This window comes from Lycium ferocissimum, chromosome 3 (genome assembly GCF_029784015.1).
Source record: "Lycium ferocissimum isolate CSIRO_LF1 chromosome 3, AGI_CSIRO_Lferr_CH_V1, whole genome shotgun sequence".
NCBI classification, from domain to species: domain Eukaryota; kingdom Viridiplantae; phylum Streptophyta; class Magnoliopsida; order Solanales; family Solanaceae; genus Lycium; species Lycium ferocissimum.
The window spans coordinates 68,397,025-68,411,071 of NC_081344.1; the positions used below are offsets into that span (position 1 = coordinate 68,397,025).

The 14,047-nt window shown below is 32.1% G+C and overlaps 1 protein-coding gene and 1 long non-coding RNA gene across 2 annotated transcripts; one reads left to right on the plus strand and one right to left on the minus strand.

The window, feature by feature from the left end:
- Positions 1-4,115: 4,115 nt before the first annotated feature.
- Positions 4,116-6,990, plus strand: LOC132050526 (uncharacterized protein At5g48480). The gene is made up of 2 exons (XM_059441796.1): positions 4,116-4,510; positions 6,557-6,990. Exons 1-2 carry the CDS (start codon positions 4,200-4,202, stop codon positions 6,771-6,773), a joined length of 528 nt encoding a protein of 175 aa, XP_059297779.1. The 5' UTR covers positions 4,116-4,199; the 3' UTR covers positions 6,774-6,990.
- Positions 4,906-5,606, minus strand: LOC132050527 (uncharacterized). Its single transcript, XR_009413441.1, has 2 exons — positions 5,118-5,606; positions 4,906-5,066 (listed from the first exon to the last, which is right to left on the minus strand). It is a non-coding gene; the product is annotated as an uncharacterized LOC132050527 (long non-coding RNA).
- Positions 6,991-14,047: the final 7,057 nt, after the last annotated feature.

Sequence of the window (14,047 nt, forward strand, 5' to 3'; positions counted from 1 at the left end):
GGTGTTTGCAATTTACAACAATCGTCAACAACAATTTTATTTAATTCCCGAATGATGCCCCCCACCCCTCTCTTTTCTTAGTCAGCAATGACCATCTACCCTCATAGCTGGACAAGCTGGCATGTCAGGCTCAACATGCCTCTCTGTCAGCTATGAGCTTATTGGTCATTGCCGACTAATAAGGGAACCTGATAAAATTCTCAAGTTGTATAATTAGTGCATGAATTTTCTTAATATTATATTACTTACTTAATATTTCATGTGATAGACAAATATAAATTTATATTGTTTTTTTTTTAAGTGTTTATAAAGTATAAAATCGTAATTGATGGTATAAGGTAAGATATAAGGCGTATAAAAAAAAAAAAAAAGTTAGTCTACCCAATTTTTTTTTTTTTGATACCATCTCCTAAATGGTATAAAATAATTCCAAACAAGCTATGAAATAAATTAGTGGTCTTATTTACGAAATTATACAAAGGATTTGAAGTAATAAGATGGACAAGAAAGGGCAAAAGCTAATCTGCAAAAGTAGAAGTCGACGTGGGGGCCACTGCAAAATAGAAATTTGTAAAGAAGTAAAACAACAATAGGGACCCATGCGGAATAAATAAGGATTCAGTTGGTTTTTCAGTCAGTTGGTACAAGGATACAACTTTTGAAGGCTCAATTTACAACAATCCTCAACAACAATTTTATTTAATTCCAGAATTACCCTCACGAGTCAGCAATGACCAATATACCCTCATAGCTGACAGGCTGGCATGTTAACCTGCCAGCTTATCGGAGTAAAACCAACAAAGATCATTTAATTAGATTAAGTAAGTGCCAGATTAAATTGTCAAAGTATCAATTTTCATTTAAATTGGTAGAAAATTAAATTGTATAACTCATTTTAATTGTAAATTTACTAATTTGTAAATTCGTGAAAATTTGACCATTAAAAATACTTTTGGGCCATAGTATAAGTGGATGTCAGATATCCCTTATCTATACCTTCTTCATTTTGCTCTTTTATACCATTTCGAAGATGGTATAAAATAATCCCAAAATATGAGATAAATTAGTCTCAAAATTATAATTCAGAGATAATTTAGGCCATGCACCAAACGACCACTAATAGTAGTAGAAGTAGATACATAAAATATTTGATTAATTAGTTTGATTTTTCAATTTTGTGTTTATTTGCTTAAAAAGGGAAACAAAAATTCGCAGAGGGAAATCCCATGCACGCTGATTTTCTGTTAAGTATCACGTGATATCTTCTGTACGTAGCAAATCAGCTTGAAAGGCTCGATCCTAAAAAGCAAAACCTATTCTGAAAAAGGACAAAAACAAACAGTAAATTACTGACTTTGTCTTAAATAATATCCAATTCAATTTTCTTCACGCTAAAATGCAAATTGAGAGTGGCAATTTCGAAAATTTACTTAAAAACTGAGGGTTTAAATTAGCTGCTGTTTGTACTCAGTTTTATCATCTCTGTAAAGCACCGAACGTTTCAATGGAAAAAGTAGGGGAAAATTTTGCTTTTAGTCCCTCAAATGTTTATAAATGTCGACTTTAATCCTTTTGATATCCATTCAAGAATAATAAACCTTTAATTATTGTGAATGTCCACTTTTTGCTCTTTACTTGTAAGTTTATAAATTATCAAAATATTCATCAATCACACTTAAATATATCTAAAAAGTCTTTACACTCCAATTAATCAGGCGGCGATCTATTTTCTCCCCTATTCTTCTTTAAATTAATACCCCCTATACAGAGGAATTTTTTTTTTTAATCTTTTTAAGCGCGAGTGAAAATTAAAAAAACATATTAAAAATTGATTAAATTGTACACGTGTTTATTTTTAATGGGATGTCATAACTAATTGCATCAATTATTTGTGGGCCCTCTTATCTTTTGTTTGCTCTTTTTTTGTTCCTCTGTCCTTTCTTTTTCCTTTCCTTTTTCCCTGTGCAATAACCACAAAAACTCCATTTTTGCTGATTCCATCACACCACACAGGATCAACCCAACTTGGCCCATGAAAACCCAAAAATAAGGAATCACCTTTCATCTTTTATAAAGGGACAACATCAACAAATGATAGCCGGAAAATTTATCTAGAAAAATTTCCTTAAAAATTTTTTCCGGTCAATCTTCTACCATATTCCTATCTTTCATTCTAATCTTCTTTCTCTTAAAATTATAAAAAATAATTACCAATAAATTACATTATTTTCAAAGTTGAAACCATTTCAAATTCTTAAATTAAATGGGTAGTCGAAAATGTTGAATCTAAAATGGGTAATCGAAAATGTAGTTGGGTTACCAATTTTGAATCTGAAATTTTTGTTTGCTGGTGATTTGTTAGTCGAAATTGGTTTGTTAGATAATGGCTAGGATGAAAAAAATGAAAAGAAGAAGTGGGGGTAGGGAGGTGGTGGTGGCGTGAAGGTGGTCTTTCGAAATGAAGAAGAAGGGTTTGGGGGTAGGGGTGGCGTGAAGGTGGAGGAGAAAGAGGGTGGGCCGGAGGAGTGGGGGGCGGATGGTGAAATGAAGAAGAAAAGGGGTGGGCCGTTGGGTGGTGAAATGAAGAAGAAGATGAAAAATCAGTTTTTTTATTAAAAATTAAAAATCATTTTTTACTTTAATTTTGTGAATAAAAAAAACAAGTGTGAATTAAAAAAAAAAAGTAAAAAGTATAAATATATTGTATTTCGAGTGGGTTGACATGTTTATGGAGCAAATGTCGTTTTATACCTTGATTAATTCCATTCAAAGAATAATAAACCTTATGTCGTAAGATTAGTTGGAGTGTGAATTCTACTTTTTGGGTATAGTTTAAGTGTGATTCGATGTATTTTGCCTTTATAAATTTAATGGATAAAACTACTAAATTATGTAAATACCCTATGTTTTGTTAAATTTTTGCTACTACATAATATCTTATTCTATTTATTTCAATTCAAATGACACAATCTTATTCTATTTATTTCAATTCAAATGACACATTTTTAACACTAAGATGTTGGAAACTACGTGACACCAATATACAATTTCTACAACTTTAAGAATTTAAATTCATCTACCTATTCAAATTCTTAAAATTGGTGTAGGTATTTACTCTATATAACTACCTCTTTCGATCCCTGTTTTTTTTTTTTTTTTTTTAAAAATCAATATATTCACTCTATTCATTTTAATTTATACGATACTCGTTATGTGATGAAATGTCTAACACTATAATATGACTTTCAGCAGCTTTTAGAAATTCAAAATTTTAGAAACTATGTAAATTTTAGAATTTAGTGAGATTAGTTTACAAAACAAAATTTTAAAAAATTATTTTTTAAAAATTATTTACATTTAAAATAAAAAAATAATCAAATTAAAATCATAAATTTCATTCCGACTCAATAAATGTCATATCAAATGAAATGGAGGGACTAAATAATATTTATATGGCATGTTTCCAATATAAAGGGGTTAATTACATATTTACCCCTTTGGCCATGAGAAATTTTCACCTTTTTCCGGAATTATTTTTTATTTTATTTCAAAATCAGCGTTTGACCATGAAAATTTCAAATACAATTTAAAATTTAAAAAATATCCAAATTCCTATTTTTCCTCACTTTCAGCAACCAAATATTCTTTACAAAAACTATAATCAAACAAAACTCCATCTTCAAAATTCCAAATAAACGGGAAAATATTTGAATTTATCGGCCAAACGCTTACTTATAGGCCATTTCGATGGACTTATGACTTTTGACTTATAAGCCAAAAGCTATAAGTTAGAAATTCTAGCTTATTGACTTTTGACTTATTTTTATCATTTTAACTTTAAAATAATTTTATTTTATTGTACCAAAACACCATAAAAGTACTTACGAAAAATTAATTTGGCTTAAGAGCACCAAAAATAAGCCAATCCAACCTCTAAAGCAATTTAAATGTTTAATGTGTTCAATGAAATGTTACGAAGACCAAAACAAACCCTTTACTAACAATCAAAGGACCAAATTTGCAATTATCCAATAAATTCACTAAACGTTTCCAGTTCTCCACTTCCTATAAATACCGTAACAACCCATCACCATTTCTCCTACTTTTCTCCAAAATTCACTTTGCATTTCTCTCCATTATTATTTCCTCCTTCTCCTTTAAGTTTTCTATTTTTTCTCTCTCTTAGGGTTTTAACAACAATGGCTGAAGTAGCAGTAGAACCACAAAACGGAGGCTCAGTTACCGAGGCACAAAACGGAGGGGCCACTGAGAACTCGACACGTGTCGTCGTCTTCACATCAGTGAAGCCACAGCTGTTTGTGGAAGCACCGAAAGCAAACGACGCCGTAACGTTTTACAAAGCGGCGTTTGGTGCTGAGGAAGTGACACGTGTCAACCATCCGAAGAGGAAAGCTGAACAGGAAACACCGTTGATCTTGTCCGTTGAACTCAAACTTGGCTCATTTGCTTTCCTTGTTGCTGATCTTACTGATGAGGACTCCACTGCTCCGTACGTATTTTTAAATTTTTGTTAACCTTTTTTTTTGTACTTTTATTTGAATGTTATTTGCTCGGTTTCGTCGATTTTACCATTTTTTTTTGCTTGTTTTTACCATGTTTTGGCTTGTTTTTGTATGTTATTTGCTCGACTTTTCGATTTACCTTGTTTTTCACCATTTTTTTTGGCTCGTTTTTGTATTTATTTGTTCCGTACGTATTTTAAAAATTTTTTAAACCTTTTTTTTACTTTTATTTGAATGTTATTTGCTCGGTTTCGTTGATTTTACCAATGTTTTTTTTTTCTTTTTTGTGGCTTGTTATTTGGTGGATTTCTTTGTTTTGCCATTTTTTGGCTTGTTTTTGTATGTTATTTGCTCCGTACGTATTTTTAAATTTTTTTAAACCTTTGTTTTTGTACTTTTATTTGAATGTTATTTGCTCGGTTTCGTCGATTTTACCCATTTTTTTTTTTACTTTTTTTGTGGCATGTTATTTGGTGGATTTCATTATTTTGCCATTTTTTGGCTTGTTTTTGTATTTTATTTACTCGATTTCTTCGTTTTTACCTTTTTTATTTATTTTTGCATGTTATTTGCTCGATTTCTTCGTTTTTACACCTTTCTTTTTGGCTTGTTTTTACCATTTTTTGGCTTGTATTTGTATGTTATTTGCTCGACTCTTCGATTTGTGTTGTTTACTTGTTTTTACCATTTTTTTGGCTTGTTTTTGTATGTCATTTGCTCGTCTCTTTGATTTACCTTTTCTGAAGTTGTTTTTACCTTTTTCTTAACTTGTTTTTACGTGTTATTTGCTCGATTTCTTCGCTTTTACTTGCTTTGCATGTTTTTTGTTTGATTTTTTTCGTTTTTGTTTCTAGAACCTTCCGATCTGTTGTGTAAAAGGCTGTAAAATGAGTTTCTGAAACAACATTTTGATGAACAGTAAATGATAGTGGTTGAATATTTTGAATTTTTTTCTGGAAAATGTGTTGACTAAAAGTCATACAGTAAACTTTATTGTTTCTAGAACCTTCGGATCTATGATGTAAAAGGCTGTAAACTGAATTTCTTAAACAATATTTTGTTAAACTTTTTGGTGAAACTTTTTGTGGAAAAGGAAAATGAGTTGTAGATATTTCAAAGAACAGTAAATGTTTGTCAAATTTTTCAGAGTGTTTTCTGTAGTAAGTGTTGACAAAAAGGCAATACAGCTGTAACTAATTTTTTTTTTTTTTTTGATTTTGATTTTGAAAAACTTTCAAAAATGTTCTAGCTAGCAAACGCTATATTTATTGTTCTGCCGACTTGTTTTATCCGGTAACTGATATTTAGGTGTATTTGCTCTGTGTTTTACGTTCATTACTGCGTATATGCAGGGGCGGAGCTGGCCCTTCGGGGGTGGGTTTGGTCGAACCCAGTAACTTTTGTCCTAATCATATATTTGTATTAAATTTATTGTTAAATATGTACAAATTATTAATTAAGAATTCAGTAGCTTTAAAGAATTAGAATCCGGAACTCACAAGTTTCGAATCCTGGCTCCGCCTCTGCGTATATGGTTTGAGAATTTGTTGATGTGAAATGATTTTGAGTGTATTTGATTGATTGTGCAAAGTTTTTGACCTCTTGTTTTGAGGAAAAAATGAACATATTTTAAGAAATAAACTATAAAGTCTCTCACAAACAAACACCTTTTTAATACCGTGTCTCGTTGTTTGATTTGATGACCAATATTTTGGCGTATTTGATCAGTGGATTTACGTTTATATATACTTGGTGTGTATGTGGTTTTAGAACTTGCTAGATGATTTTTCTATTCTTTTCTAACTTTAAACTTGCCAATATGTACTGTTATACTGATTATGTACATTACATGTATAAGTATATGAAACCAATACATTTGGTCATATTTTGTGAAGTAGATTAGGCTGTAATTTGCCCTTATAATATACTATGTGTTTAGAAACTACACAACAATACGTGTTCGAGTTACAGTAGATTGTTTTTTTCTGGCATTTCATGCCATTAAGCTGATGCTATTATTGATTATCATTCAGTGTGAAGACTGCTTCGACTGGTTGTGTTTTCTGCTTGGAGACTGAAGATGTGGAAGCTGCTATAGCCAAGGCTGTCTCTGCTGGCGCTGTTGCTGAGGGCGAAATAGCCGAAGGTGATGCTGCTGCTGCTGGTTGTTGCGGTGGGCGTGTTGGAAAGCTGAAGGATCCTTATGGCAATGTCTGGATGATTTGCTCCCTTGTTAAAAAATCCGAGTAATCACAGAAGAAACTGCTCTTGTTCAGTGCTTTTGTTCTGCTTTCAATGAAATTCCGGTTATCTAATACCGATGAAAAACTCTCATATTAACTCTAGGTAGGTGTTAATGGGTTAGCTTTTTGGAGGAGGAGGTCCAGTTTGGCATATTCGTGATTTTGAACAGTGAAAACTCTTGGCTGTAGTTAATATAACACCTTCCTATCTAGTAGTTAGATGACTTCTGCTTATTATTACTCTTCTATTGGATCTTTGCTTTCTTTTGTCTATCAAAATGTCTGGATGGATCCTGCTTAAATGCGAGTAACTTTTGCTAATTACACTATTGTTCTGTGCTTTTGTTCTTTCAATGAAATTCTGGTTATCTAATGTTAACTCTAGCTAGGTGTTAATGGGTTGGGGATGACCAGTTTATCTTGTACAGTGAAAACACTGTCTGTAGTTAATCTGACACCTTCTTTTCTAGTAGATAATGATTTATGCTTATTAATTAGTACTCTTCTTTTAGGATCTTTGCTTAGTTTTTGTCTGATCAAAATGTCCCTTTGCCTCGTTGGACTCAAATTTGGTCTTTGAAAATTGAGAAAGCAAAGCAATGCATGCTATGCTTGGTGCTTTTCTGGAGGTAATTGGTAGTTCTGGGTGCGGGTTGGCTCTCGATTTGTGATTATTTATCTTACTTTGATAATGTTGTTTTGGTTTTCTTAATATTGTTGATAACGTGGTAATATAGAACTCATTTGGTCATGAGCAATATTAAAGTACCTGGGGATTTTGTTTAGCAACTCGAACTTGCAAACGTTGAATTGGAAAAACTACGAAAGTATTGAAAAACTTACGGCAATTCCTCAAATGAAATAAGGTGAAAATACTGATATCTAATCACAATTTTTTAACGTTAGTATTACTTTCAAATATTCTATATTTTATTCTCAACTTTAGCTAAATACCATTCAAACACCTGCATTGAGCTTTTTATATTTTTAAGTAGTAATAGAACAATGAAATATTTGTTTGAAAAGTTTTTCAAGACTTTTAATCACATATTTCAACACTGTTTTCAAAAGAAATTTATGTTCCAATCATCCAACTTTTAAATATTCTTGTGACTTCCATTCCGAGCATCTTTCTCTTCAACATTTTAGCCGAGTATTGGCATTTGTTTTCAATTATCTTTTTAATATTATAAATAAGAGTAGCTTATTCTACCTGTCCAAACTAATTGAGCACATGTATTAAGGAATGCATTTACTCCTAAAAGTTCAGACGTGTATTGACTACACTATTTTTAATTAAGAGTGGCTTTGAAACTATAACAATGATTAAATTTATTTATTGAATTAAGAATGTGTCAAGGATAAATATTTTAAAAAAGATTTTTTTTTTCATAGATTAAAATCCTCAATTATTTTGGATCAGCTTTTAGAGGTTAATCCTCAATTATTTTAAACTGGAGAGAGTAAACTAATTATATTTTGTATTTGTTATCATTTTTTATAATGAATGTGAAAAGAGTTAAAATAAGACAGAGGAAGTAGTATATAGTAAAAATTGAAATTTATTTCTTTTTTAGAGACTGACGAATGAGAAGCATCTTGGGAAGTGTTATGGGTAAAGTGAACTAGCGTATGGTTGAAGGGTAGTTCAACAACGTTTAATGGTCAGGGAAAAGGGTGACAAATAGATGCTTTACATTTTTCAAGCGTGACACCTATGTTGACACGCGTCCAATAAAGTATACGAATAATACTCTTTTTAGCGGACACTTTACGAGGATTGTTATGGGTCAGGATATTAAATTATTTAGAGTGGAGAGACTTTGGGTGATTGACAAAAATATTTTTTAGTGGGTAATTTTAAACTTTTGATCCGCTTACCTTGTGGACTAATATAACTTCAAGTTTAATATGTTGGGGAATTGATAAGATGGTACAACTTCTACATATTATTATTGAATCTTTTTAACCTAAAAAATTGTAGCAAATTGTAGGCCTAAAAATATTGGCACAACTTAGCCAATTAAGCAAAGAGGCGGCTAAATAATAGGGATGAATATTTTTTATCCCTTATTTAACGTAACTAAGCAAAGAGTTGACTATATAATATAATAACACATACTCACTATATTCCCACAAGTGAGATCTGGAGAGTGTAGAATATGCATATCTTACTCCTACCTTGGGAGGTATAGAGACTATTTTCGATAGATCATCGGCTCAAGAAAAGGCATTTCAAAAAAATTCAGACAAGAATTAACAGAAGTAAAGAAGTCATCGCAAAATACAATAGAAAGCATAACAAAGCTTTATGTAGAAAAGAAACGATAACTACATCAAACTAATACGATAACCGAAGTACAATAGATAACAAATAGTAACAGAAATTGAAAGGCAATAAGCTACAAACATAATGCTATGCCTACTAGTATGGACGGATTGGCAAGACAACACTTTACTACCTACTAACCTTCTACCTTAATCCCTGTCCTGAACAACCTCCTATCTAAGGTCATATCCTCGGTCAGCTGCAACTACGTCATGTCATGTATAATCACTTCTCCCCAATATTTCTTCAGCCTATCTCTATCTTTCCTGAAAACATTTATAGCCAACATCTCACACCTCTAGACTGGGGCCTCTGTGCATCTCCTTTGCACATGTCCGAACCATCCCAACCTCGCTTCCCACATCTTGTCCTCCACCGAAGCCACTCACACCTTATCCCTGATAACTTTATTTCTAATTCTATCCTTCCTAGTATGCCTACACATCCATCGCAACATCCTCATTGTCGCTACCTTCATCTTCTGGATGTGAGATTTCTTGACTGGCCAACATTCCCCCCCACACAACATAGTTGGTGTAACCACCACTTTGTAGAACTCTGGAAGCCATCTTCCATTTCATCTACCCTACTCCAATACAGTGTATGTGTGACATCATCATCAATCTCCCAATTTTCTTGGAAACTAGACCCAAAATACTTCAAACTTCCTTTTGGACGGCCAGTGTCTCAAGCCTCACTTCGACGCCTGACTCATGCGCTATGGCACTGAACTTGCACTCCAAGTATTTTGTCTTGATACTGCTCAACTTGAACCTTTGTACTTTAGGGTCTCTCTCCAAACTTCCAGTTTAGAGTTAACTCCGTCGCGAGTCACTTCACTCAGAGCTATGACTCTGCAAATAACATACATCATGGCACCTCACCTTGGATTATCTGCGTCAATTTATCCATCACCAAAGCAAATAAAAACAGGTTAAGAGTTGATTTCCCATGCAACCCCATCATCACTGGGAAGTGCTCCAAATCTCCTCCCGCTGTCTTTGCCCTGATCTTGGCTCCATCGTACGTATCCTTGATCGCCCTAGTGTATATACCTATACACCTTTTGCCTCCAAGCATCTCCATAGCACCTCTCTTGGGACTTTGTCATAAGCCTTTTCTAGGTCGATGAACACCATGTGAAGGTCCTTCTTCCTCTTCCTGTACTGCTCCACCAGCCTCCTAACAAGATGAATGACTTTTGTAGTTGAGCGTCTCGACATGAGCCTGAACTGATTCTCGAAATAGACACGCTCCTCCTCACCCGCAACTCCACCACCCTTTCACACTTTCATAGTGTGGCTTAGCAGTTTGATACCCTTATAGTTGTTGCAACTCTGAAAAAGATGTGGCTATAAATAGGAATGAATTCTTTTTAACCCTTATTTAACGTAATATACATTACATGGATACAGTAGATGTATACGAATGATCAACAAACAGTTTTTATACACATTATATGTATACCAAATCAAATTGCATATTTGATATATATTAAATACACATAATAAATTTAGTTGATGTATACAAATGATCAACAAACAATTTTTTATACACATTATGTGTATACAAATCAAATTGCATATTTAATATACATTAAACACACATAACAAATTCGAAGAACTGCTCTTTCCCATCGAATTTACAACAAAATAGCTCAAAAGGATGTGGCAACCATGTATCCCAAACTTTTAGTGCAAAACCCTAGATTTTTTTAAGAAAAAAGATACAATCAGTATACAAAAAGATATGGTGTGATTCGAGTGAATCTATTTTGAGAGATTCACGTTTCTAGTGGAGAGGTTTTAATGGAAGAAGTTAGAGAGAGTAAAACCTTCTAGGAGAAAGAATGGAGAAAGTGTCATATAAAAAGCTTTTTTACTCAAATGATTTATGGGTCATCTGGTGCAAATTTTTTGACCCACAAAATGTAAAATGGCGATTTTGTGCCAGATTCTTAAAACTTGACTAATATCTGTCAATTATATGTATAAGTTAGAACACCGTTCCAAATTTTTGTGTCATCATGGGCAACAAACTTTTTGAGCTTGAAGGTTGTCCATGAGACAAACAGGATAAAAAAATTTAAGACTGTCCATTTTTTAACGTCATTGAGTATAATATTGAGTCCAATTTTGTGATGAATTTCTGCTTCTCTTTCTAAATATTTTGCAGTTTAATTGGTTAAAACTTTTATTATACTATAAGGTCAAGTAATTAAAACTTAGAAATCATAATTGATAAAATCAATAACTTGAAAATAAGAAATATTATTTCAACAAGAGGTTGTCTTATGTTGAATGTGTGAAATTTATTGGTCAGTGTATTCTACTATCTAATTAAAGGGAGCTAGCAGGTAGCAGGTCAACATGCCTGCTTGGGATTTCAGGGACAATTTGGTCACTTCAGGTAAAATGGAGTGATGTAATTAGTCTAATTTTTATTTTCCCTTTGTGCTGCTTATAAACTTTTGAGATTTTGACTAAATTAGCCTTCTGCTTATATCATCAGCCTGTGCTTATATCATCAGGCATCATCATATCTATCACTTTTTGTTTCATTTTTACCGAGTAAATTCCCTGAGAGGTCACCCGTGTATTGAGAATTGCCTTTAAATATCACTTTTATTTCTTTTAAGATTAGAACATCACCTAACTATCAGTATTTTCTTCAGAATATACTAAACACACAAAATCCTCTTTCTCCCCTAGTTGGCAACTTGGCATGCCACGTCACATGAGATTTTATTTTTTAAAAAATAAATCTATTTAACTCATCAAAGTCATTTAACTCAACTCACCCCAAACCAAACCCATAAACCAACCAATTCATATCTTATACCCATTTAACTAGATGAGAAAACATCATAGAAGCATAACTCTTATACCCAATTTTGAAATTTTTTGTATTTTGCACCCTCAACGTGTACTCCCTTTTATGATTCGCACTCTATCCTATTTTTTTTAACGATATGCACTCTAATCTTAGTATTTTCTTGAAAACGATAAAAGACTTATTTTGTTTTATTATTTACAAGAGTACTCTTCTAAGTAATAAAACAAATAAGTCTTTTATTGTTTTGAAAATAAGGAAGATATCAATTTACATTTATTGTTTTAATAGCGGAGATAAGTTTTTACCTGTGCATGCGCCAAATTAAATAATTAAATGACTACTTTATCGGATAAGATTCATACATAATCACTTCCAGTCATTGTAACTGAAAGAAATGTTATTTTTATCGATGAAATTACACGGTAAATATCTTGTAGCTTCATCTAAAAATTGGAAACTTTAGTAGTAATAGTGATTATTTTTAAAGATAAAATTAAAAAAATGGCTGGTGAACAACTTTTGTATTTTGCGAACTGTTTAATTTTCTCCCCAAGCTAGGCACTTCCCGAACTATTAGTAGTGTCAGTAGTGAAAAATGGATAAAATCTTTACCCTCGTAAATGATAAAACAAAATAAGTCAGTTTATGATTGTGTAAGAAAATACAAAGATTAGGGTGCACATCATTAAAAAAAATAAAAATAAAGGGGGATAGGGTGCAAATCATAAATGGGAGTATTTGGTAAGGGTGCAAAATGCAAGAAATTCAAAATCGGGTATAAAAGTTACGCTTCTTTGATATTCTCTAACCGGATTAAATGGGTATAAGACATGAGTTGGTTGGTTAAGGGGTTTGGGTTGGGTTGAGTTAAATGGATTCTAGATGAGGCAAGTAAAGTTATTATTAAAAACAAAAATAAAAAAGAATTTTATGTGACATGGCATGCCAACTAAGAGAGAATGAGAGTTTTGCTTGTTTAGTATATTCTGAGAAAAATAGTAATAGTTGAGTGATATTGTAGTCCTAAAAAAAATAAAAGTGATATTTATAAAAGAATTCTCAATACATGGGTGACTTTGTAGGGAGTTTACTCCATTTTTACCCCTGGTTTGTACTTTTATTGCTTAGTTAGCCTATATATCTTTTGGTAATTATTGGAAAGTTGGAGAACAATATCTATACTACAAGGCACCCGGAGTGATCTCAGAGAGATATCTGCCATGCCCGTCAGCTTTCTGCCCTTTGTTCTTTATTTATTTCACTAAAATGTGTTCACGCTGTTTTAGTAAGTACTCCCGTCCCATAAAAAGTGTCACTTTAGTCAAAACACGCATATTAAAAAATTAATAATGCAATTTAAATTTTATTAAATTATTTCTATATAATAAAAATAAATTACTTTTACTTCTTGATTAGAGTATACACAATAAGTAAACCTTTTGACATTGGGAATCTAATAATACCAAGTCACTATGTGATTTTTTCAATAATCATTTAGATGTTACTTTATTGTCCAAGGATAGAATTGAAAAAAATTAGCCAATTTATGTCTTGATTTTTTAATGTGACACTTATTATGAGACAATTTTTTTTTGGATAAGGTGGCATTTATTATGGACGAAGGGAGTATTGCCAATCTGAGGACTTTAAATGCCTAGAAAAGGTCCCATGCACAAATTGTCCCAATGCCTCTCCTTCCTCTTCAAGATGTTAACCCAAAATGAATTTATTTTGCCTTTTTTGTTTAACACTATAGCAAGATAAAGAATATATATGATATCTTTTCTAAATTGGATTTAATTTAAATATTCACTCTACAATGACCAATAATATAATGAAAAGGGAAAAGGTGTAAATATACCCCTCAATTTTGCGATTTAGAGTAGATATAACCCCCGTTATAAAAGTGGCATAAATATACCCCTGCCGTTACAAAATGGTGCAAATATACCCTTTTTGCTAACGGAATTTTTTTAAAAACTCATTTAGTTTATATTTTATTTAAAAAATATCAGTGACTTTAAAAAAAACCTACCCATTTTTTTTGAGTAGACATATTTTTCTAAGGTCATATGATAATTTTTTTTTATTGGTGGGCGGGTCTGGTTCGTTTAAGA

Coding starts and splice junctions, on each gene's coding strand:
- LOC132050526 (XM_059441796.1), top strand. CDS start 4,200: ATGGCTGAAGTAGCAGTAGAACCACAAAACGGAGGCTCAGTTACCGAG. Junction 4,511..6,556: donor GATGAGGACTCCACTGCTCC/GTACGTATTTTT, acceptor ATTATCATTCAG/TGTGAAGACTGCTTCGACTG.